The 22,722-nt window shown below is 35.4% G+C and overlaps 1 protein-coding gene across 3 annotated transcripts in view; it reads right to left on the bottom strand.

Annotated features, from left to right (window-relative positions):
- Window positions 1–22,722, bottom strand: part of ZNF654 (zinc finger protein 654) — an 80,698-nt gene that overhangs the window by 19,306 nt on the left and 38,670 nt on the right. The window contains exons 3-4 of one of the 3 annotated variants that reach the window (XM_087418212.1): window positions 15,736–15,817; window positions 2,161–2,296 (exon numbers count right to left, since the gene is read on the bottom strand). In XM_087418212.1, coding sequence (XP_087274338.1) covers window positions 2,161–2,296; window positions 15,736–15,817 — 218 coding nt within the window. Of the gene's footprint in view, window positions 1–2,160; window positions 2,297–15,735; window positions 15,818–22,722 lie in introns of those variants that run through there. The other 2 variants (XM_087418214.1, XM_087418215.1) reach the window with 2 other exon arrangements.

The raw sequence follows: 22,722 nt of genomic DNA, 5'->3' as shown, positions 1-22,722 counted from the left end.
ACTGCTGCTTAATATATGCTCATGTTTCACTAAGGATAATTACTAATATTTACTTTTACACAATTTAAAAATATATAAACACCTCTATCTACATAAGTTTATTCAGACCTAACAACAACCTTATGACAGGTGTCATAATACGTGTTTTACAGATCACAAAACTGAGTCTCAGAGAGGTCAAATGACTTGCCCAAGGATGAAGAATTAGTAAGTGGCAGAGCAGGAACTGGAACCCATATTTCGTGATTTCAAATTCAAAAGTGTTTTACTTACTTATATATGTTTAATCAGTAGCTTCTAAAATGCCTATGAGTAATGTTTTATTTGGGCTTCAACATTTGCCTTGCAATTCTGTTTACAGTATATGATAAGCAGACACTGATTTGTACAGTTAACACAAAGATAAACTTCAGACTGGTCTTTACCCTAGTAGAGGACTAGTAGGGTCAACTGGGGGAGCGTCACCCACATTAATGAGGCTCTAGAGCAGCTTTTCCCAAACTGAGGTACACTAGTGTAAGTCAGAAAGGAGTATGTATGAAAGGACTATATAGAGGGAGGCCATCAGCCCTCACATCAGCCAACAACAGGTTTGTTCTAGCTCCTACTCAGAGAAGCCGAAAAACTCCCCAAAAAGCCTAAACTTCCTTCTCCCCTGTTCTCACTCCTTCTGAAGCTCTATCTTTGTCTAGCTCCTGTCTCCTCTGGCCATATTCTCCAATCTCCTGATAGTTTCCTTCAGGCTGTCACCCTTGCCTTCCCTATATTTTACTGTTCATACTTTTCTTCAATAATCCAACTTGCCCTCTTCAGTTTCCACTGTCTCCCTCTTCAGTCTTTTCATTCCTTTCTGAGACCCTCATATCAAGTGCCAGTCTCCTCTGTATCCCTTGGGTATATACCACTATGCCACTGTCACATATACCTTAGCCCTTTCCTCCTAGTCTTGTCTTACCTCCCATCTCTTCCTATTACTTTGCACTACTTCTCCTGGGCTTACCTCTCTCTTTCATCTTCTCTCACATCTCTGTCGCAGTCCTCCACACTTGTATCTGGGGTCAGCTTGATCTTAAGCCCAAGAATCATAGTCCCTTCTCTACTCAACTCTACTCTCAACCCACCCCCAACCCTTAACCTGAGACAAGTGCAAAGATGCTAACCTGCTCAGCACAATCTGTGGTGTGAAATATCTTTCTCACCAGACCAAGGTCTGAATGGTTCCAGAGCTGGGAGGTTTTGTCTTTTCCCTTTGGCCATCTTGTAATTGCACTCCACAGGCTCTGTCCATGCTTTCAAATGCTGTCCACACTTTTGTGCTTATTCACTACTGCTGAGCTTACATTCTAAGTTTTGGTGATCCAAAATGTTCTGGGGCTTAGGAATAATATGTCAAATGTTTTTTAAAAGAATTAACTAGAAGTAGTTGACAGAGCTTCCTGCCTCAAAAGGAAATTTTGGCCCACAGGAGCCAGTGTGGATCTAGGTTTGAGAGGAAGTAATGTCCAAGAAGTATGCAGGTGGTAAGGGGATGAGACAAAACAACTTCTATTAATGGATAGAGTTTGGGAAATACTGTTCTAGAGTATTTGGAATTGAAATTTACTTCTTTATTCAATTAGTCACGCATTCACGTATGCATTCATCACGTAGTCATTCATTTAATCAACAAATACTTAAATTAAGCACCTACTCTGTACCAGGTACTGCGCTAGGTGTAGGATATGCAACAGTGGTAACAAAAACTGAAAGAGTTCCAGCCCTCACAGAGTTTCCTATATAAGGGAGATTCCATGTGCTTAAGAGGGTGTTTTTTTTTAAGGGTGTTCCTACTTAAATAGATTTTAAAAATATAACTAAAGTGACAAAAACAAATAAACTCTATGTAAATAAGTAACATCTGGATAGTAAATGTGTTAACACTCTGGATTTCCATTAGAATAAATGGGAAATGACTAGAAATAAATGTACCTAATTTAATATTAAAAATCACTCTTGGGCTGGGTTAGTATATAACAAATTAAACATACTTTATGTGAAAATACATCACTCTTATTCAGTATTATAAAATAAAGAAAAATCACTATTACTGCTCTAGTTAGAAAATGAAATTGTGTTTGCTTCTCACAAATGTTGGTTTTGATTTTGAGTCTCCTGAAGTACCTATCTCCTGAGATGCTGGCTGGGCTTTAAGAACAGCTTGCAACACTGGATCTTCCCATGGGCCACCATCTCTAATGATTCGAGTCACCAGTTCCAGATTCACATTTCCATATCTGCGGAGGTGATTCTGGCATTCCTAGGAGAGAAAAATCATTTTGGCTTTGTGAATTTAAAGGGGTTAAAAACTAAACTTGATCATCGTTGTCAGTAAAATGACAGATGGTCAATGAGGCAGATATTAAATTATAAAAGAGAAAGAATTGCTATAGTAACCTAAGCAGGGTGTCAAAACCCCATTAGTACACAAATAGGCTTTAATGCCAAAGGTTACACAGTTTGTACATAATTTGACTTAGAAAATCCCATCATAATAGGGATGAAGTGTAACCTAAGAGGAAAATTTAAGGGATGCATCATTTCTAGGAAAAGAACCAGGTTGCAAAAACCTAGGGGAAAAACTTACAGGATGCATCATTTCTAGGAAAAGAACCAGGTTGCAAAAATGTAAAACTTACATGTTCAATTAAATTTATGTGAGGGCTCATAAAGTTTGTGTTACCAATGGCAGGCAAGAGCCTGACAGTAAGAAGAGGGTAGGGGGGTTCTTGTCCAATGCAGACTCTGGTTGGCAGGTAGACAGATCCCCTGCCCTGATCCCAAATGTATAGTCTTAGTTGTGGTAGAAGGCTGGAAGATGGAAACTCTATTCCACTTTATTGTGTAAGTAGATCTGTAGTCTCAGGATGAAGAAATGATAGGTTGAAGAAATGAAGACTTTGCATTAGGTTTAAGATAAAGATGTATTGATAAGTTGGACATAAACTGATAATTTGTCTATGCATTTTCTGGGATTTTTTTAAAGATATTTGAAATGTTTTTAGAAAATCTGTTATCTAGACTTGTGATTATAATATGAATTATGTAACAGAAGTTTGTGAACAGCGTTTAATATTTAAGAGAACTTGGTTTACTGAATTTATAAATTTGACTTATTAGATTTATAAGATTTTATTGTTTGGTTATGCTTTTTTGATTCAGTATGCTTTGTTAGGTAGTGTTTTTTAAAATGTTTCAAGGAATTTAATATGATAATTTAAAAAGATTAACTGAAGGTCTAGTGAAGGTATGAATAGATTTATTTTTTTAAATGCATAAATTGAGCTTAAAGCCTTAAGAAAAAACTAGATATTGGAATTGGCAATATTAAAAATTTGAATAAACTGCACATCAATTAAAACACAAACAATTGCCAGAATTTATTTCTGTGCTCAAAAAAATCCCTCAGACATTAAAAACTTAATAATTGTTATAAAGTAAGCTTAGGATAAAACAATATATATTCACAAATTTTACTTAGATGAAAATCATTAGGCTACATACTCAAAGTGGCAGTGTTTAATTGTCATCATTTGAACATTCCAAAGTGATATCTATATGCCACTTTTTCATACCTTGTTATAATACACAAAAGAGGTTTTATTGGTTTTATAAGATAACAAGGCAGTAGAAGAAATCAAGTTTAAAGACAAAGGATCATTCAGTCAAAGAAGTCAAAGCAGTCAAAACATGAAAATAAGGATCTTCTAAAAGTTATTTAGGGCATTCCCAAATTAAAACAAGCAACCAAACAAAAACGCTATTAACAATGGGCAAGTTACTTAACCTCTCTGTGCTCCTTTAGTTAACTCCTAGGAAAAATGGATACTAAAAACACCTACTTCATAGGATTGTTGTGAGGATTAAATAATAGTATTGAAAAGTGCTTGGACTAGTGCCTGGCACATAGTAAGCACTTAATAAATCAGCTATTACTTCTTCAAGTATTTTTTAACATTTTCAATAAATATATTATTTTAGGACAACCAATTACCTTAGCATAAAATTAATTTCTACAATTCCATGTGTCAGTATGTTATAGCATTCATAAAAATAAGATATAGAGTTATTGATCAGCCATGATTTTTTTAACACATGGAACACAGTAATGATCTGTGGCAACAGCTTCATGGTTAAAAACAATCATCAATTTCAAACCTCAAGGTAAACAAACTACTAAATTACTCTAGACACACATATTGCTGCCCCTATATTTCAACTACTGTTAAGCTGGCTTTTGTCCAAGAAAAGCACAAGAAATAAGGTGAGCTGGATGCTAGTCCCTGCATCACTGATGAGCTTCAGCTCTTGGACAATCCTGCATTCTAGCTGTCTTAGGGCAAGTGAGGCACCAACCACACAGCCATTAGAACTGCGGGACCTGGAACTGGACTTAGGCCTAAGTCAAGATTTGGTGAAACAGGTCTGTTGCTAATTTCCTAAACTTGGCTGAAAGTAAGAAACACTTGGAGGTCTTGTTAAAAAACAGATTCCCAGGCCCCACTTCAAACCTACTAAATCAAAACTTCTAGGGGAAAGCCCTGATAATCTGTATATGTAACAACCCCCAGCCCATGGTCCACTTTGGCATACTTTTTGAATGCACCTCCTACATTTAGAGTGCACTTTCATAAATGTTTACACTATAAATTATATACCTGTACCATCAATCCTTCCATTAAAAATTAGTAAATTAGCTTTAAGTTCATTTTTCTAAGATAAAAATTATAAATGAGAGTTTTGTTTTTCTGTATGTGTGCACTTCTTGAGTTAAGTAAGTACACCATATTTTGGAGACCACTTCTATGGGAAATAGCTCTGGACAGGAAATAGAGACAAAATAAAGACTTCATTTTGGTCTATTTAAAAAGACACAGGAGGAAAGAGAATAAGTTTGTAATTATCTTTTGCACCTCCTTCCTTACATAGTAGGGTAGCTTTTTTGGATGATATTCAATTTAAAAGCCTCCAAAGTGAAAAAGGAAGCACTTAAATCTCTAGAATTTACAACTTATCTTTTCTAGAGTATATACATATTGTATTTTTTTTAGAATGTTCACTTACTTAAAAATTTGGACCTGTATATTAACCTAATCATTTATTAAGTCATCTGTCTACTATCAGATACCCACTGCACTGTGCTACATACAATTTCCTCAGAAACTTCCATTCAACTTTTGTCTTTGACAAAGTAGAGAGAAAACACAACTCCTTCCCTCACTCTTCTTTCAGAATCCCTTGTGGTGTGGGCTTAATGTTTTGCTGCAGAAGATTTTTCTTCCCTGACTCATTGCCGTAACACAAGTTGGCTGCTACAGCCTGTCTGTGAAGCTGCAGGTCAGTGCTGCAGCCATTCTCTATACTTGATCTGAACCCTTCAGCAGCTTCTCATAGGACGCAAGCCTTAGCGCTCCAACGTCACATTTAAGGACCTCTGGACTCACCTACCAATGCATTCACCTACTGCACATCACGAATCCCTTTCTTCAGCCTGGTCACTTCCCTGTCCCCTAAACTCATCTTGTACTTTCTTGCCTATGCCTTTTCTCATATCACTCTTTTTCTCCTACAACTTCTTGTACACCTACCTAACCCTTCCCAGAAACCTATCTAAATCCTTTCCTAACGATCTTCCCACAGTCCCACTTTTCCCTGAGAAGCCTCCACTAGCTACCTCAATCCATAATAAACAATTCCTTCCGCCGCAGTATTGAAAATCTGTACCAGTCCACTCTCTGGTACTTATCATACAAGAGAAGGGCCTTGCATTATTAATTGAGTGTTGACATCTTACTTCCTAGGGAGTTAAAAGTGTCTTCTTACAGGTACACTTTTCCTTTCAGGAAAGGAAAGGTGTATCAGAGACGATATATACTCAATAATAAGTAACTTTTAAAATCAAAATAGAGTTTTATGGAAATCTGTGTGAGTATAAGTACCATGCAATATCTGTTTATTTTGAATGAAATGTAGATTCCAGAGTAAAATTACAGAATACCACATGTCAAATGCATCCATAAACAAGCTCCTGCAGCAAATCAAAGCAAAAATGTAAAAGCTCTTCAATGTGGTTAATTTCATAAAGACAAAGCCTTTTTTTATGGCTGAGTAAAACGGGGTGGGGGAGGGTCAAAGGGGTAAAGGGGCACGTGCGCAGTGATGGATGGCAACTAGACTTTTGGTGGTGAACACGACGTAGTCTATACAGAAATTGGAATATAATGATGTACACCTGAAATTTATATAATGTTATAAACCAATGCAACCTCAATAAAAAAAATAAAAGAAAAAAAACAAAGCCTTTAAAATACAGTAAAATCTTTACAATACATTGAAATGAGATGAGAATGACCATGATATCTTTTATTATTACTCTTTCATTGGTTATCTTATGGCAAAGCACTTCAAAGAGTTGTAAAATTTAAAGATGTTATGCAGTTTTCTTTTACAAAAAGAAAACTAGCACAAATGTGCTGTTCTTTTCTGTGATAAGTTCCTAAGGAGTATTTACCTGAAGTTTTTGAAAAAACAAACATTCTAAGTTTGCCCATATAAAGTAAAGAGGACAGTATAACAATGAAAAAGTTAGTGCTTTTCAAAAGAAAGCCCTTGGAGAAAACAATTTAAAATGAATGTTTGGAAGTGTTTGCATCATTACATGATTGTTGTTGCCAAAAATCAATACATCACCTATAATGCTTGTATCTATTCCACTAAAAACTTAAACTAGAATTTTCTGTTGAAAACTCTTTCAAGAGCATTTTAATGAGTTTTCAATTCGTTTGTTAAAACTGGTTGGTATTCAAGAAAACACTGATGTCAGGAACGACAGAAATTTAGTAGTCAAATTTCAAAAAATTCTTTGTAAATTTGGTGGAAGGCATTTAAAACTGGGTATGACAATTTAGAAAATAAAATTTTTCCATTTGGATTTACCAAAGGTATCTTTTTCATCTATGACAGCTATTAAAACCAAGTATCAAAGTAAATTACAATCAGACGTACTATATGACCAAGAGTTAAAATTTTTCAAGAATAAAGCACATTCAATCACTGGTATTAAAGTTTTTACACTGTTAAAACACTTTACTTTTATCCTTTTTAAATGTATTTTTGTTTCATAATGTATATAGTATTAGTACATGTACATAAATAACAAATACACATATATTGGAGATAGGTGCTCAAAATTTTTTTAAAAAACCTAGACGAGTATGATATCAGAGGTCTGGAAACTCCTGGTTTTAGGTATTATTTGTTTTTACCTTCACGTTTGGAATCAAATATAAAATTCGCCTTCCTCTATGGATCCTACATGTCCTGATGTGCTTCTTCCTTGCCATTTTTACAGCCTACACCCTAGCCTTCATCTGCTATCACTCAGATAAGCACACTCAAGTTTCTTCTTCCTCCCTCTCCCCAGTAAGGCAGTCTTTAGAAGGTTTTAAAATGTTAGACCATGAAGCATTTAAGATAGTAGTATAAATAAAACATTTCTTTGACATATCCATTATTGCAAACACATGGTTACATCATGTCACATAATAGATGAGGGAATACTGAAAAGAATGCTGGGTTGAGAGTAAGACTCAGGCCCTTGTTCTATTTCTCTAAACCTCAACTCCACAGGAGCTTAATTTTCTGATCTGTAAAATAAGGGATTATTGGATTAAACAATTTCTAAGGTGACTCTCAGTCTCAGAACTATAAAAATGCATGAATACCTATAAATTATACATATTTGATTTTTAAAAATAACTAGAACCACACAGTTAGTGAACTATTTAAGATACTCCTCTTGGGACTTCTGAAAAATATCAATATTTAACTACAAATAGTTGTTCCTTAATAAACATGATTACATTTTTATACATTTAAAAAATTTTAAGTACTAAATGTAAATGTTACTTAAATTTGCAATCAGAGTTTTATGTGAAGGAGAAGCCAATCATAAATACAGTAAAATCATCAACTGAGAGCATAATCAAATTTCAAAATTAACTGTTGGTTGCCATGCTAATGAAAGCACAACCCTACCATTAACATCTTTAAATAAGTAATGAAATAATCCGGCCTACAGCAGTTTATTGTTACAGTTCTAACCTGTAAGACAGACCCTGAAGCAGAATTAAGGTGCATGCAAGATTTATTTGATTCCCACGCAAAGAAATAAATATAAAATCTGATTCGGCAGAAAGAGCACTGGAGTCAGTCAAGAGAACAGGTCACAGTACTGACTATGCTACAAACTGGGAAAGTCACTTAATCTCCAATAAATATTGCTGACTGGATGAATGAATGAATCTCTTTGGTGTTCAGTTTCATCATTTATTAAAAAATTAGATTAGACGATGCGCTCTTACAGTTCTTTACAGCTAAATTTTCTATGATCTAATATTTTATCTAAGAAAATACAAACTACTTCAAGCACTAATCTGGTGATAATTCTAGTTATTATGTATTAGGACACTCTACAGAATCACTCAGTGAACAATGAATACCTCAAAGATCCTGATGTACTTTCAGAGATGGTTTCAAAGAGTCAGTCCTATCATTGATTTTGAAGGTACTTACACGCCTGCTCCTGACAACACAAGACTGCACGATGTACAGAACATAAGACCTTTTTTACAGTTGGATACTGCGGTGTGAAGAACTATCAAGGCACAATGTTCAGTACCATCTTTTGAGATGACGGGCATGCCATGTGTCAGGGTACACTGGCCTTTCCTGAGATGTGCAACTTACTGACACTGACAGCCCTATCTTTTAGAGGCTTGCTCTTGGTCCCTTGAGCTTAACTGTCTCAAGTTTATTATATATTTTATGCTCAAAATAACTCTGGCTGCTCTTGTATCTCTTCAAAGTGGTCATAGAACTTCAACAGCTAAACTGAAGTAAGGTGTTTCCTTCTCAAACAGATTATTTAAAAAAATACACAGAGAAATTGAAAATATTTTTGAGGTGGTGATATACAGGAATTACTAATCAGGAATAACAATTTCAGAAAGTTAAATGCCAGTGGAAAAATATCAAAGCATTACCCATTTCAACGCAAGATTTATCTAAGGAATACCATCTTTACAAAACGACTTAAGAATCTGAAACTTTAATTTTAACATCAATCCTTTTCACTACGTGGCACACTTGTCAAGTATGTTTCTCTCATAGACAGTGAAATCTTTTCTCGTATACTTTTCTCACAATTAAGCATACTTCAATTTCTTTTTTCTACACATTGTCAAAGTAAAGTCCACAGTAACTACTTGATAGTTTCATCCCATAAATAAATTTATTGATCTCTCCCCCATCTCACTGTACATAGTAGTAACCAATGGACCATGAGGTAAACAGCCTCAGACAATATACCTCATTGTTTCTTATTTTTTAGCATTAAGCAAGAAAGACACATCTCTAAAAGGAAATTTTAAAAAGAAAGAAATGGCTAGATATCAGATAGAAATGTCTGTGGACTTATCTATCCTTCACTTGTGTTGGCAAACATCAGTACTGTGAGACTAAGACTACTAAGCGTCGGAGACATAGGGATGAAAGTCAGTCTCTGCCCACCAGATCTAACAGCACAGTTGGAGAGACTATTGAACCACAGATAGAATACAGACGGATCAGTGCTTCGGTAACAGTGGAAAAACCCAGGGCGGGGAAAGTCATATGCAGTCAAAATGGAGTTGAGCAGAGACAGAAAAGAACTTGTATTAGAGCAGAAAATATGGGAACACAATTTTGAAACTGCTCCTCACAAACTGTCTTGCTATTAAGCTGATATGGTTGTATTCTTTAAAAAGCCTTTTAACCAGCACTATACAGGTGGTTTTGAATACTTAAACTAAGACTTTGCCAAATTAAGTCCTTGGGCAACTTACTCCAAGTAGTCTAGAGAGACATGGGTTTTGAGCAGGTTTTAGTACAAAGTAAATAGCTCTGAACTTCTTCATATCAGCTAAAAATAATAAAATATGAGAGGTGTGCTGGTTTATGATGATGATGAATATATACTGTAACTTCTTAGGGGAAAGGCACACTTGCCTCAGTTAAACAGGGTGGGCATAATGATCTATTTAACTCCTCTCTTGTGGCTGGTTCTTTTCCTTTAGATTTTTTGCTCTTCTCTTACAATGCTATTGCAGTAAGAGAGTCTTAGGCCTCCTCCTGTTTGTGAGGTTATATCGCCTATCTCCTCCCAGCTCCTTCCCCCACGCACCCAAAGATGAACAAGCAGATTAAAAAATAGGGTGGAATCCCAGGAAAGAGAGTTTAATTAAGGCCTACTTCTAGTCTGAACAAAAAAGATCTTTGTGACTTTTACACTGACCCCAAGGAATGCGGACAGAGTTTTCCCTGAGGTCAGGGCAGGCTCATTAGAACATCTGCAGAGCTCTACAGTAAGGCTTTTAGATTACGGGTTGGCATTTTGCTGACTACCCCAGGGTATCTTTTTTTTTCCTAAATTAAAAAAAAAAGTCTTTATAATACCTATTTTTCTCTTGATTTACAAAAGTAATACCTGTTCTTGGCTTAAAGAAAAACAAACTGGGAAGATACAAATGTAGACCCATAAATCTAAATCATTATTGGGCATTAGTACTTGGCTGTTCCAAAGATATTTAACCCTGTGTCTAGAATGGACCTTCTCTTCTGTCTGTGTCTTGCTCTTCCTGCTACACTCACTGCCCACTTGGTGAATGGCACTACTCTGTGCGGCTACTTCAGCTCAGATGCCCAAGAACGTACTCGATTCTTCCCTATCTTCTTTACCCCCATCCAATCAATACCATAATCTGTGATTTTAGTTCTCGATTATTATGTGTGTGCTTTTATTTACAACTTCTAATTTCTTTTTTCGGAATCATTTGACATTAATAGAATTTTCATAATAGCCATACTGACAATAATCTACTAATTTTTTACTTGTTCCCTCAGGTCTGTTCTATTTCTTTTATTGTGTAACAACTCTTTTTGTAAATTACTTGTTTTGATCATTTCTAAAACAGCTGGCATGCTTCTTTTATTTGTTTTCCTGATAAAAGACACATACTTGGTTTGTTTTCCAAGTTTTGGGACTATTTATCTCTGTTGCCTTCTCTCATAAACTATAGGGCTTGGCAGCTGTATTGTTAAATAATATTTTTTCCCTTGAAAAACTCTAGAATTCTTTATTCTGGCATTTTTTACAATGGAGAAGTTCGTTGCCAGCCTGCTTTTATTTTTTCCTTTGTGGGAATCCTGTTTGTTCTACATGAGCTCTGCATTTGTAGGAACTTTCCTTTATCCTGAAAACTGAAGACTATAAAGATATGACTGCATGTGACTATGAAATGAAAATTAGTGTTTAGAGATCATTTCCTTCACTGATTTGGTTTTTCCTGGAGCTAATCTGCTATTGATTACCTTCACTACACTTGTGATTTAGCAGTTTCAACTCCATACAATATTTCACCTCCATACATTCTTTGGGGTTGTCCCTTCTTTACAATTTCACTTCCAGTTTCACAAAGATACCCTGAACTCAACCACAGCAAGAACGTATTTAATCTTTTTTTTTAAAACTGTCTTATCTTACCATGTAATTGATGGTAACTGGTATTCTCTTTATCTTTACCTAGACTATCTAGAACAGAGAGCTGTTTTACTAACGGGCAAATAGGTCTAAGTGAATCCTTCAAACCCAAACAAAGAGAGAAGGGAAAAGTTTATAAGTTTAATTTGTGAGATCAATGGCTCTTGAGGCATTAAAGAGGAAGCTACAGTGGGAGACAACCACATCTCTTTACAAAACTTTCTTACCTCTGGGTACTGAGGCAGGCTGCATTTAGCTTGGGTCACAGCCTCATTCTCTCAATGGAAGGAAAGCTCTCATGCAGAGCCATACATCCCGTTTTTAACGTAGGTATAATAGGCACATCACGATTCTCATGTTCTGTGGGCTCTGCTGCACACCTGGTGCACTTTTGAAAGCACCACCAAGAATGAGATTGGCCACACACCAAATGCCCCACCATCTGCTATTTCCTCCAGCCCCTGTTGCTATAAGCTGGTGGGGGAGTGAGGGGGGCACTACTGGATTGCACCGTAAGGTCTCTCTTTAGCCATCCCTCCCCTTCTCTCTCTTGCATTTCCCTATTTAATCACATTCAGTTTATCACGTATTGTTTTGCCCATCCCTCAGTCTGGTTTTGATATAGGTTCTCGTCCTAGTTTCCAGCATTCATAAGGACTTTTTTCCTCATTTTATACTATTTTTATCTTTTCATTGGGAATCTGGAAGATTTAATTAAAATTAATGGGTTTCGGAGACCCATTGTATGAATTCAATCACTAGCCTATGGAAAGCTCACAAAAGAACAGACTAAAAATAATAGTAATGAGGTAAATGCATCATATAGGAAATGTGTCATCTTCTTATGTTGAGGTCAAGAAAAATTACTGGAAGCGAAGGGCTAAGAAAGCAAGCTTTTAGAAGCCAGTACATGGAACAGCCAGCTCTAAGAATGAAGTTTTCTCTTGGAATAAAAAAGCAAAGGAAAAATTATAGTCAGTGGTCTACTTGAACAGCTCAGGTTTTAGGAAATCAGAAATTCATGGAAGAATAGAATAAGCTTATGGGCTAGGTTTTGGTCTTATTGTGAAAACAGAAATCCAAGTACTATGACTTCAGAGCCCACACCCTTCACCAGACAGGCTATAAGACCTATTAAGCCTGATCATTTTGCTAAGAATGATGGCAAACTGATGACCCTATGCAGCAAGTACAATTATTGTCCCATTTTACAAATGAGGAACCTGACAAAGAAATTACGTAATTTGTCCAAGATGAAAGAAAGTGAGTGGCAAAGCTAGGATAGTCACATTTGGAAAATGGAGGGATGGGAGAGGGGACAGAGGAATAATTAACTCAAATCCAGCAAACAATGTTAGTCCCTTGCTAACTCAAGTATAGTCCAAGGACCAGCACCATAGGCATCACCTCGGAGCTTGTTAGAAATGCAGACTCTCAGGCCCCACCCCAGACTTACTGAATCATGATCTGCATCCTTACAAGACCCCTGGTGATCTTTATGTATATTAAAGTATGAGCAGCACTGTGTCTGTCCTCCTTATGGTAGAGGAGAAAGAGCACAATCTTAAGCTGGTATGAATCTGTATGAAAGATGGACAGAAATGAACCACCTAGAAAATATTTAGAATTTCAAAAGGTGACATTGGGATTGTCATTGGATTATCAAAGGTCAGTCAAATGCCTGGAGAATTCACAAAGCTTAGCAAACACAAGGTTTTAGAGGGGTGTTCAGGATGGACTACGTGTTGGCCCTTCCTGGGTCCCTAAGGGCACAGGCCTGGGAACACTAAAAGCAGCAGCTCAATTCAGAAAACAGAGGACAATTCTCCAGGCAAAGCTAAAACAGGAACAAAAGGTGAAATCTCTCCTAGGAGGGCAAGAGATAGAAGCTGAAGAAAATTCAGAGTAGGAAGAAGCCACAGCAACAAAAGCGGCAGAAATGGCAGAGAGATTTAAAAACAAAACAAATTAAAAAGGAGAAGGGGTGGGCTTTAGAATTTGAGTAGGAGATAGAAAAGGATGCAAAACTATGAACTCTCCCTTGAGGAATTATTTGGATAACTGAATGGACACCCTGCTCAAAAGAAAAAAGTGAAGGATATGTCTCTTCACAAATGTTATGATTTCACACATTTAAAACAGAAGTCAACCACTGTCTCTCAGCTCCTCTATGAACACTCCAGGGTTCCCACTGTCAGTGCTCAGAGCCACCTGCATGAGACATTCCCCAGACCCCATTTCAAACTGCAGCTCCTCCCCCAACACCACCATGCTAGCACGCTCTATCTGCCTGGCCTGCCTCATTTGTCTCTAAGTCATCTGTCGCTCTCTAAAATACTCTCAATTTACAGAGGTTTGATTTATTGTCTTTCTGTCTCTACACTAGAATTAAACTCCAGAACAGCAGGGTTTTTCTGCTGTTGCTTTCTGCAGTTTTTCCCAGAGCATAGGGCCAACACACAATGGGGACTCAATAAATATTTGCTGAGTAAAAGTTCAAGCATGGACTGCCAAGAACACAAGTGTCAAAGGAGAAATGGAATGGAATTAAGAAGTTTTAAATACTTGAATACAGACTCTAATTAAAATGTAAGCTCTATGAAAACAGGTGTTCTTACCTCTTTTGCTGAATGTAAGAATGGATAAAGTAGAATGTTCAATATAGTGTACCTAATTTCATTGATTCTAAGATACATTTTTTTCATCTTTTTATAACTCTGAAATCAAAATATGTTTTATATTCAATACTACCTTAGAATCCATATTGCCTGGTAATGGTCATGATGTAGCGCCATTCTGCATGCACAGGCGTTCAAAGAGACCGTATGAAAACTTGCAAAAGGATATATTGGTGACTCAGGATAAAATCCAAGAGACTAGCAGAGCCTTCTTTTAACTCTTGGGAACCAAATGGTGTGGGGAGGGTACAGGGCAATTAATCTAATTTAACAACACCCCTGAAGCAGAAGACAAAAGTTGGCTAGTTAAACAGAACCATAAAGCCAGCTTAAGCTTTTAAAAGCCCAGTACCAATGGCTTTTAGTTCTTTATTATTATTTTAGTAAATGCTGCATCACCAACACTTTTGATGCCACTGAAGACAAAATGGTATAGAAAAACAGACACTGATGACTGAGTGGAAAAGCAATTCTAGAGTCAGATTCTGAATGTGAAGAATTTTTAGATATACCTTAGCCAATTAAGTTTATTTATAATTTTCCTATTTTATGTATGCACCAGAGTGATCGATCATAAAAATCTATTTTAATTTAGTCTAAAAGCTCTTTCAATAAAGATGAAATAAAAATTCTTGGTGAGAGAAAACATTGCATGACTTTTTTGTTACTCTGCTGCTCCCTTTTCTCAAGGTGGACAGCAATGCTCCTGGGGGACTTTCTTGTGAACACCACAGGAATAAATGTCAGATATGCTGTCTGAACACTTTACCCCTAGGAGGAGCTCAAAGCACATCTTCCTTTATTCCACCCCAGAGAAGTGCTAATGAGATATTGCCAAGGATAGATACATCAGTGAGCCACAGTCCTAGGTACCGCTTCTTAAGTAAATGCTAAAAAGAGCAAATGTTCTTACATCTAGAGCAGAAGTCTTGGATATTTTGTCATTCCCTTTTGAATTTACTCTCTTCTCTCATACAGCAAGTGCAAAAAAGAGTCTGCCTCCTATCTTGGGAAAGATATTGAGAAAACAGATGAGAAAATCAGGGTACAGCCAAAGGACAAAGTGGCATGGGACACACAGCCTGCTCCTAGTCTAGGCAAGAAGAGTCCTTTTCCACTTGGGCCGAGTTCTCTATGGGGCTTTGGAAGCAAAGCCTGTAGCAATGAAAAGTGTATGTATTCCTATGCTTAGGAATCTACAAGGGTGGTGGCAGCAGGCTCTGGTCTAACAAATGTGCAACTGGAATTCTATGAACTGCTTAGAAATACAGTTGAAAGTTAATTTTAAGAACTTTCTTTTTCTGCCAGTATAATAGGATGTTAAGCACTGCCACCTTAGTAAATATAAAAATTTATAAGCAATAAATAACCAATATACTATTTTTAGGGGAGACTAAAGCCTGTTTTAAATGTAGACAAAACGTGAAGTAGTAACTGTTTTACCTGGAATGATCCAAGAATATCCTTTAAGGGCTCTTCATAAAACTCATCTCTTCCAAAGAACAGCAGCAATTCAAAGAAACTCCTAGAAAGAATAAGTGAATGATAACTTTCATTACTTCTTTGATTTTTTTGTCCCAAATTAAAAGATTCTCAAGAGATAACTATGTAATATCAAATATTTAGTTTTAAAATAGTTGGTTTTGAAAAATTATATTGATCATTTAGGATTCATGTTATGTTCTCAGTAAAATTTTAATAGAAGTGTCTTCAAGGAAAATACAAAGAAATACACTGAAATTCTACAACTATAGAATGAACAGTACATTACTCATGCCTACCAGTGTTCACAGTGCAAAAAAATACAGTGGCATACCAGGTGGCAAAAATGTAGCTACACATGTCAAGAAGATCCAAAATAGGCACACAGTCCACCTTCACCCTAGTACAACCGGGCCCAGAGAAAATTCAAAACACAGTGGGATATAACAGACAGATAAAATTGACACAAAAATATAAGAAAGTTAAAAAGTCAAAACACAGTGGGATATAACAGACAGATAAAATTGACACAAAAATATAAGAAAGTTAAAAAGTCACCACGAAACTCTCAGCCAACATTTATATTACTGCAGTATTACCAATTATGTATCTAATAAATGACACATGGGTCCTCAAACTCTAGGCTTACCTTGATTATCCCACTCATGACAGACTGCCCAAATTCTGTGGTTCCTCCTTTTTAAATAAGTTATTCGGAAAATACTGTTACTAAAAACTTTATTTGCCTTTAACAGTTTATGACTTCACACAAGAAGAAATATGACATTTCCTAATCATGAACATGGAAAACTATAAAATTATTTAATATTATTTAGCAATCCTAAAGTAGCACAAGTGACAAATCCTTCAAAATCTTTAAATTTTAATTCATCTAAGATACTCAACTAAGAAGACCTAAAGTTGTATTTTTTTATAAACACTTTTTGCCTTTTTTTTACTGAGGTATAACTAACATAAATTATATTAGTTTCAGGTGTACAACATAATGATCTGACATTGTATATACTGCAAAATTATCTCCATGATACGTCTAGTTAACATCCATCACCATACATATTTACGGATTTTTCTTGTGATGAGAATTTTTAAGATTTACTCTCTTAACAACTTTCAAATATGCAATACAGTATTATTAACCACAGTTACATCCCCATGACTTATTTATAACTGGAAGTTTGTGTCTTTTGACTCCCTTCACCCATTTCGCTCACCTCTGACAACCACCAATCTGTCCTCTGTATCTATGAGCTTGTTTTTTTTTTTCCCTTAAGATTCCACATATAACTGAGATCATACAGTATTCGTCTTTCTCTAAATTATTTCACTTAGCATAATGCCCTCAAGGTCCATCTATGTTATCACAAATGGCAAGATTTCATTCTTTTTTATGGCTTAATAATATTCCACTGTATACAACAACTTTATCCATTCATTCATTGTCTTCTGTACTACCATAGTACTGTACCTTGCATATATCTCTATTGTAACATGTTAAAACATGGAGACATTAAATCTGCGACAGAGAGAAGAGAATGGGATTGCATCATTATGTTGAGCAGATAGTACTGACTGGTAGGGCAATTAATTGTGTTAAAGGAGTGAGAGATACAAAGGTTAATAGTAGAAATAACATATACTACGGCAGTAAATTTAGAAATAAGTAAGCAGATCAACATGTTCTTGTAGAGAATCAAACAAAATATGCAGAATCATAAATATCTGCATTATGTGAACATGAAAGGGGAGCCAACACTACAAAAGAGAGATCTGTGCATGCCCCACTATCAGTAACCTCAACAAGGCCCAACTCCATCATAATGATGTAAAATGAGAAAACCACATACAAAATAAGTAAAGAGTAAAAAAAGGTTAAAAAATATGGTCTAGTAGCTCTGCCTTAGGGTAAGATTCAGGGAAGTCAACAAGTAATTATTTAGTAGTGAAATCACTAGGGGAAAAATCTAGATTATATGTAGTAGAAACTTCATGTTTCAAACCTGTTGTATTTCCTATTGACTAGTGTAAAGGATCAACTAAATGTTTAGAGATCAAGTTGTCTAGCCCTCATGGAAGCAAACTCTACAAGGTGCAGGATAAAAGAGTCCAAAATATAACAAAGCAGGACCCCAAAATATACATAGCAGTCTAGAGCAGGGCTGGCAAACTACTGCCCATGGGCCAAATCTGGCCCAAGGAGGGCCTGTTATTGTACAATGCATGAGATAAGAATAGTTAGCCATATTAAATTGTTAAAAAAAAAAAAAAAATCAAGAGAATAATATTTCGTGACAGGTAAAAATTACATGAAATTCAAATATCACTGTTGGGCCGGTCCCGTGACATAGTGGTTAAGTTCGCGTGCTCCGCTTTGGTGGCCCGGGGTTCGCAGGTTCGGAGCCCGGGTGTGGACCTACGCACTGCTCATGGAGCCATGCTGTGGCAGCATCCCATATACAAAATAGAGGAAGATGGGCACAGATGTTAGCTCAGAGCTAATCTTCCTCACCAAAAAGAGGAGGATTGGTAATGGATGTTAGCTCAGAGCCAGTCTTCCTCACACACACACACACAAAAACCAAATATTACTGTCAATCAATAAGTTATTACTGGAACATAACCACACCCATGTATTTACATATCGACTATGGCTGCTTTCACACAACAATGACAGAACTGAGTAGAGGCAACAGAGACCTTATGGACTAAGCATAAAATATTTGCTATCTGGCCCTTTACTCACCCACAGTGGAGAGCCACACTAACTTTGAATCTCAGCTCCATCACTTACTTGATACGTAACCCTGGGCAAGTCACCTAATATCTCTATGCCTCAGTTACTTTATTTGTAAAATAGAAACAATAACAGTGGCTACCTCTTGTAAAGCACTTACAACAATCCCTGGTAGTGCTATAGGTGTTTGCTAAGAATAAGATAGTACTACTATTTTTATTAGTATTGCCATCAAAGTTTCCTTCAACAATCTAAGAGAAAACACGAGATCATCACAGATTTGTTCTTCTCAGCTGTGCCTGTGTCAATTTTGTTGAAATACAAAATACCAATTTTTCTTCACTTAAGATTTTTAAGATATCTGACTAAATTCATCAAAAGGTTTCTTTCCAAAAATTTACTATTATATAATGTTTATATTGGTTTTTAATGTTGAATATGTTTCATATAATGTTTAATATGTAATAGTCTATATATTAATCAATTTATAATTAACCTTAGTCTAAATTATGGGTTACCTACAGTTCAATTACCTAAATTGAAACAATTATTCAAAATAGGATCACCTAAGCAAAATGATTTATGTAAAAACACAAATTATTTGTAGTGGGACAAATACATTATAGATGGTATGCCTTTTGAATTAAAAAAATTATAGTATATATAATCATACTTATTTGACTTTCATCAACCAGTATATTCCTATTAGCTATGCAAGCTTACATAACTAGAGTACCACTAGAGTCCCTATTTATTAAACAAACTACATTCTATCAGTGGGAAGCTTGGAATTCAGACCATATTTTTCCATATGTTACAAATGGTAATAAGGTACCAGACTTCCTTAGAATACACAGATACACATAAATTGGTAGTTATAACCAGATGTATTATTCTTTTGGGGTCTCTGTAGCATATATGTAATTTTCACAATGAAATACAAGAATGTGGATTTGTGCATTTATAAATTATGCTGCTTAACAACCCAAAATACAAGAAATCCACTTAACGGTTTGAGCCAAAGAAAACTAGGTCTACTCTATATGAATTAAATAAGAATGGAATAAATGTTATTACCCACACTTTAATACACACTCAATTTTTTTTTTAATAATTTTATTTATTTATTTTTTCCCCCAAAGCCCCAGTAGACAGCTGTATGTCATAGCTGCACATCCTTCTAGTTGCTGTATGTGGGACGTGGCCTCAGCATGGCCGAAGAAGCAGTGCGTCGGTGCGCACCCGGGATCCGAACCCGGGCCGCCAGTAGCAGAGCGCGTGCACTTAACTGTTAAGCCACGGAGCCGGCCCCATACACACTGAATTCTTAACAATTTCTTCTATACTTATTAACCGTAAATCTTTGATATCATACAGAAATTTCAACTCAGTGCTACTTAAACTTAACAAAAAGATCTACTTTAACATACTCAAGCATTCTAATGCATTTATCTTCAAAATACTTTCTTCAGCAATATGTTTTTAATGAGGAAGGAAAAGGTTCCTAATTTTTTTCAAATATAGACTGATAAAGAAACTGTACATTTTCTAAAGTATGACAGACTAGGTACCCTTAATGATTCTCCCCCTGAAAACAATATGCTCAATAAAATAGCCAGCTTTTGCCTTGACTAAAAGTTCAAGTAGCTACACCAATATACTCCTCTCATCCACCTCACCACATTTCTAGACTATAAAGAAAATGACCTGTCTGCACCTAGAGCCAGGTAGAAAAAAAGAAGAAAAAAAAAAATCTACTTTTAAAATCCTCTCATGTAGGCTGTAACCTGAATTCATATTACTTAGGTGGTTCAAAAATTTTCAAGCCAAGAATTTAGCTAATATTAGTCCTGGTCTAGTAATATCCCCAGCCCCCTGGCAGAAACAAATGCAAATCCTCTCTGAATACCTACTTCCAATCCATGCTTCAATTATCACAAATAAATTTATTCCAAGAAAATACAAATTAACAATGTAAATAAAAATAATAATGATACTAACGATAAAAACCACAGCTTACAAGGAAACTTAACACCAGAACAAGAACCAACAGGAAATCCATGAAGACTTATATTACAACCAGACCCAGAACATACAATGAGTATAATATAGTTTAAGGAATAAAGAAATATTGAAAATATAAAGAAAAAGATAATCAATAGCAGTCAAAAAACTTCTGGAAACGAAAAGTAAAATCACTGAAATTAAAAGTCAGTGGACAGATTTAATTACAGATTAGACACAGCTGAAGAAAAAAACTGGTGCACTGAAAGACCCAAAAAAATTATCTAGAGTGAAATACAGAGAGACAAAGAAATGGAAAATATAAGTAAGAGTTACAGACATGAGGAATGGAGTGTACAAGTCTAACATGTCTAATTGTACTTCTACAAAAAAAAAGAGAAAGAGTGAGGCAAAGACAAAAACTGAGTAAGAATTTTTCGTAACTGATGAAAGATTAGGGTTTACAAAAGATCCAAGAAGGCCAGGAAATCCCAAGAAGGAATAATAAAAATAAATCTACACTTAGCTAATCACAGTAGACTATAAAATACCAAATACAAAAAGCAATGTATAAACAAATCAGAAAAAAATATAGACTGTTTACAAAGAAATGGAAAATTAAATTAGCAAGAAGGGTCTAAGATGCAAATTAGTAAATATATAGGCTAAAAAATTTGATAGCATGAAGCAATAATAATCTCATCTGGGCTTTGAAAAATATAGCAAAAATACATGACATCAATAGCATTTAAGTTGGAAGGAGAAGTTTCAGCATTAATGTTCCAGTGTCCTTAGACTAGAGGAAAGTGAAGTACATATAAAGTATACAGTTCAATAAGTTAAGCACTAAATTCTCCTTAACTAATTTGTGAATTTACACACAGTAAAAGTACTTTCAAGTTTTTCTGGAAGTAGACAGTTGATTACAAAGTTGAATATCTAGAAAAACCATGAAACAGCAAAAGCAGTGAAAAGGAACTAGCCAATATTAAAAACATTTCGTAAAGCCTTTATAATCGAACCAGCATTGTACTGGTACATGGACAAATAGCCTAATAAAACCAAATGGAAGTCCAAAAACAGACCAAATTCATGTGAAAAGTGAGCATATGACAAAAGCATCATCTCAGATCAATAGGGAAAACATTGACTTCATATTGGACAGCCAAATGTTAAAGACAAAATTGATTCACTCAACTTCCAAACACAAGGAAAAATTCAATATGGATCAAAAACTTTAAAAAACAAAACAGTACAAATAGCAGAAAAAAATCTCAAATAACCTGATTATAGAGAAATCTTTCTTAACTCTCATTCAAAATTCAGAAGCAATAAAGGACTACCAACAAATTTTAATTACATTTAAAAATGTCTAAAAATATAAATGCCATAAGCAAACCAAAAGATAAATGAAAAAATACACATTTGCAACTTACCTCACAGGAAGGGGTTAATATCCCTAATACATAAAGAGCTTATGAAAATTGAGAAGAAAAACTCCAACTTATAGAAAATGAGCTTGCGATATAAACAGGTAGCTCATGAAAAATGAAATACAAATGGTCTTTAAGGACATGCAAAAAGATATTCAACTTTACTCACAATAAGAAAAATACAAATTAAAACTACACTGAGATGCCATTTCTCTTCTATTAGATTAACAAAAAATCAAAAGTTTGACAATACAAAACTGTGGTGAGGTTGGAGGTAAACAAAGCCTCATTTTGTGGCTAACAATGTAAAATGGTACAAGCTGTATAGAGGGAACTTTGGGACTACTTAGCAAAATTACATATCTATTCATTCTTTGACATAGATTCTAGGAACCTACCCCAAAAATCTACTGGCAAAAATACAAAAAGATGTGTGTAAAAGGATATTAATCAAGGACTATTTGTAATAGGAAAAGAATGGAAACGATCCAAATACTTGTCATTAGAAGACATGTTGAATGGCACATCTAACACAAAAGAATACTATGAGTTGTAAAAAGAAATTTGGACTATGTCTATATCACTATTGAGTGATCTCCAATATGTATTATTAAGTGAAAAGAGCAGAGTAGAGAACAGTGTGTATCTGCTTATCTAAAAAAGGGCATGGGGTATGGATATATTATCTGTTAGTTGGATCTTGCTTTTCTATTCAACCAATTTCTTTTTTAATAGGTTTAGACTATTTACATGTAATGT

Source organism: Ceratotherium simum, chromosome 27, assembly GCF_057802395.1.
Source record: "Ceratotherium simum simum isolate JZ-2026a chromosome 27, ASM5780239v1, whole genome shotgun sequence".
Classification (NCBI taxonomy): domain Eukaryota; kingdom Metazoa; phylum Chordata; class Mammalia; order Perissodactyla; family Rhinocerotidae; genus Ceratotherium; species Ceratotherium simum.
The sequence above is the reverse complement of the archived record's forward strand: the minus strand, read 5'-3'. Positions and strand labels throughout refer to the sequence as shown.